At 40.8% G+C, this 2590-nt stretch overlaps 1 protein-coding gene across 1 annotated transcript; it reads left to right on the plus strand.

Annotated features, from left to right (window-relative positions):
• Positions 1-494: 494 nt before the first annotated feature.
• LOC18424335 (NAC domain-containing protein 22) lies at positions 495-2291 on the plus strand. Its single transcript, XM_006828924.4, has 3 exons — positions 495-678; positions 1016-1284; positions 1434-2291. Exons 1-3 carry the CDS (start codon positions 525-527, stop codon positions 1812-1814), a joined length of 804 nt encoding a protein of 267 aa, XP_006828987.1. The 5' UTR covers positions 495-524; the 3' UTR covers positions 1815-2291.
• Positions 2292-2590: the final 299 nt, after the last annotated feature.

Genomic DNA, 2590 nt, shown 5'->3' on the forward strand with positions numbered 1-2590 from the left:
TAATGCATTTTTTGACGGTCAATTTTCAAGATTTTCAAGTTTTCATATATATGCTCGATCTACACTATTTTAGAAGCGTTAAATTTCATAATTAAAGATGAAAATATATTTCAAAGCTATCACAAAGATTTCCAGTATTAAAACCACATTTCTCGTTACTATTTGAAGGTGCGTTTTACTTTGATTGTTTAGAGCCTCAGCTTTATAGGTATCGCACCCATTTTATAATTTCTTTTTTTTTTTACTCGTTTGATTTTATACCGAACCGCTAGGAATGATTGCGACCTCTTTCTATAAATAAATAAATAAATAAATAAAAATCGCCTCAAAAATAGGATTAGTGTAGGACACGCGTACAGTCCATGTGAAGTGAGTCTACAGAGTGAGAGTGTGGAGTCGTCGATGGGTCTCTCACTCTGGTCTTCTCTCATAAGCGCGTGGGTCCCCAATTCCACCACTTGCTTTGTATAAGAAGGGGAAGAAGGAAACCCAGTGGAAACAAAAACAAACAAGCATTTAGTGTGATGGCTGAATTGGAGCTTCCAGGATTTAGGTTTCACCCAACAGAGGAGGAGATTCTTGGCTTCTATCTTAAGAGAGTTGCATTAGGAAACAGCCTCCAATTTGATATAATTGGGACCCTAGATCTGTACCGCCATGACCCATGGGAGTTACCTGGTAATAAATCCTCTCTCTCTTTCTCTTTCTCTTTCTTTTTCAAAATAACTCTACGCGAAAGTTTTTCGGATAATACTACTACTTTTCCTTGTTTGTTTCACGGATTCGTGCCTTCCGACACCTAAAGAGGCGCGCTCCATGCATGAGAGTGGAAAAGCTCTTTCCAGAGAAGAGAGCTTTCCGCCCAAACAAACATACCCCTCTCACTCTCTCTCCTGCACACATTCAAAATTTATAGGTTTAGAAACCCTCAACCACACCAGACACAACAAGCACTGGGTGAACACCTCTCTCTGAGTGCACATAGTAATGAATGATTGTGCATAATTTCTTTCAGCATTGGCGAATATTGGAGAGAGAGAGTGGTACTTCTTCGTTCCGCGAGATAGGAAGCATCCGAATGGAGGAAGGCCAAACAGGATTACCAAGAATGGTTTTTGGAAAGCCACAGGTTCAGACAGGCGTATAAGGAGCGGGTCAGACCCGAAATGCGTATTGGGGCTTAAAAAGACCCTTGTGTTCTACACAGGACGAGCTCCCAAGGGCTGCAAGACCGATTGGGTCATGAACGAGTATAGACTACTGGAATCTTATCCTGTGCCCAAGGTAGAGAATCTTAAATTTGATTTGTGCAGGATAATTTTTCTTCTTCATATCCCTTATTTCTTTCTCTTGGTTTTCATTGTTTAATATAAGTAGATGGCTTGTTCTTCATTTGTAATAACTAATGACTGAACTCCAACTGTGCAATCCAGAAGGACATAGTGATGTGCAAGATTTACAGAAAGGTGACATCGCTGAAGGTCTTGGAGCAACGAGCGGCGATGGAGAAAGACAAGGCCACACCTCCACAAAGTGGTTGTGTCACTCCCGCCCACGCGACGCCTTCTCCTTCTTATCACGAGGTCGATACCGAAAACCAGGCCAACTATGCCCGAATGGAAACCAGCGATGTGAAGGAGGAAGCTGAGACTGCAAGCACAACTCATGAGAAGCAAGAAGAAAGGCCAAGGTTAGCAGAGCTTCAGATGCCCAAACTATGCATGGACTGGATGCATGACCCTGCCTTCACCCAATTGCGCAGCCCCTGGGGAGAATTGCTCCTAACTCCATACCCCAGCTTACTCAACTTTTGAGACCTAATCAAACTCACCAATAACTTCGACATTCTTCCACAACTTCAAGTTTGGTTCTCCATTAATGACCTGTGTTTTCTTTCTTTTTCTTGCTCTTTTTCTGTTTTTGAAGATTTTGGGATTTTCTTTTTTTTTTCTTTTTTCTTTTTAAACTGGGGGTTTAGCTTATGGACAGGAATCGAATTTGAGATACAGCGTTGCTAAATGTCACTTGATAAGTACCTCATTATCGATCGACCCACCAATAAACAAAAAAAACATAGGGTTCTCTGAGGTCTAGTATGGACCCGAGGGTCTCGTCCTTCTCGTATCTACCGGTGCCTGTTACATGTTTTTGTCGGTTGTTTGGTGAGCTCAAATTCTGTATTTATAAATTAAAGGGATGACTTGTATAAAAAGTCTTGGTGGTCTATAGTGTGAGAGGAATGAGATGTTGACCAACCCATTTGTGAATGGAAATTAGTGGTGTTGCAATCATGTCAGTTCATGAATTTGATCTTGGAACCTTACTCGCAGTTTCGCTTCTTTTTGAGGAAATAAGGCTTAGTTTGATTGTATTGATTGAATCAAGAAGATGTGTGATTTTTTTTGGTGAATCGAGGGGCACATTGTGGCGTTTTTCAAATAAAAGAGGTTAAAAAAACAGAGTGGAGTAAACTCCCAAAGAGTTCCATATCTCCCCTATGTTTTAAACAAATTAAATAGGTTTAATCATGATTAGAGCGGTCCAAATGAGAGAGAGAGATTTGACTCGAGATCGGTTTTGCATCGGGTCA

The sequence above is a fragment of the Amborella trichopoda genome, chromosome 9 (genome assembly GCF_054954075.1).
Source record: "Amborella trichopoda isolate Santa Cruz 75 chromosome 9, AtrichopodaSantaCruz75HAP2 v2.0, whole genome shotgun sequence".
Lineage (NCBI taxonomy): Eukaryota > Viridiplantae > Streptophyta > Magnoliopsida > Amborellales > Amborellaceae > Amborella > Amborella trichopoda.

Excerpts from the sequence above, each read along its gene's own strand:
- LOC18424335 (XM_006828924.4), top strand. The coding sequence starts at position 525 with ATGGCTGAATTGGAGCTTCCAGGATTTAGGTTTCACCCAACAGAGGAG. Across the intron at positions 679-1,015 it reads TGACCCATGGGAGTTACCTG|CATTGGCGAATATTGGAGAG; the intron begins GTAATAAATCCT and ends AATTTCTTTCAG. Across the intron at positions 1,285-1,433 it reads AATCTTATCCTGTGCCCAAG|AAGGACATAGTGATGTGCAA; the intron begins GTAGAGAATCTT and ends TGTGCAATCCAG.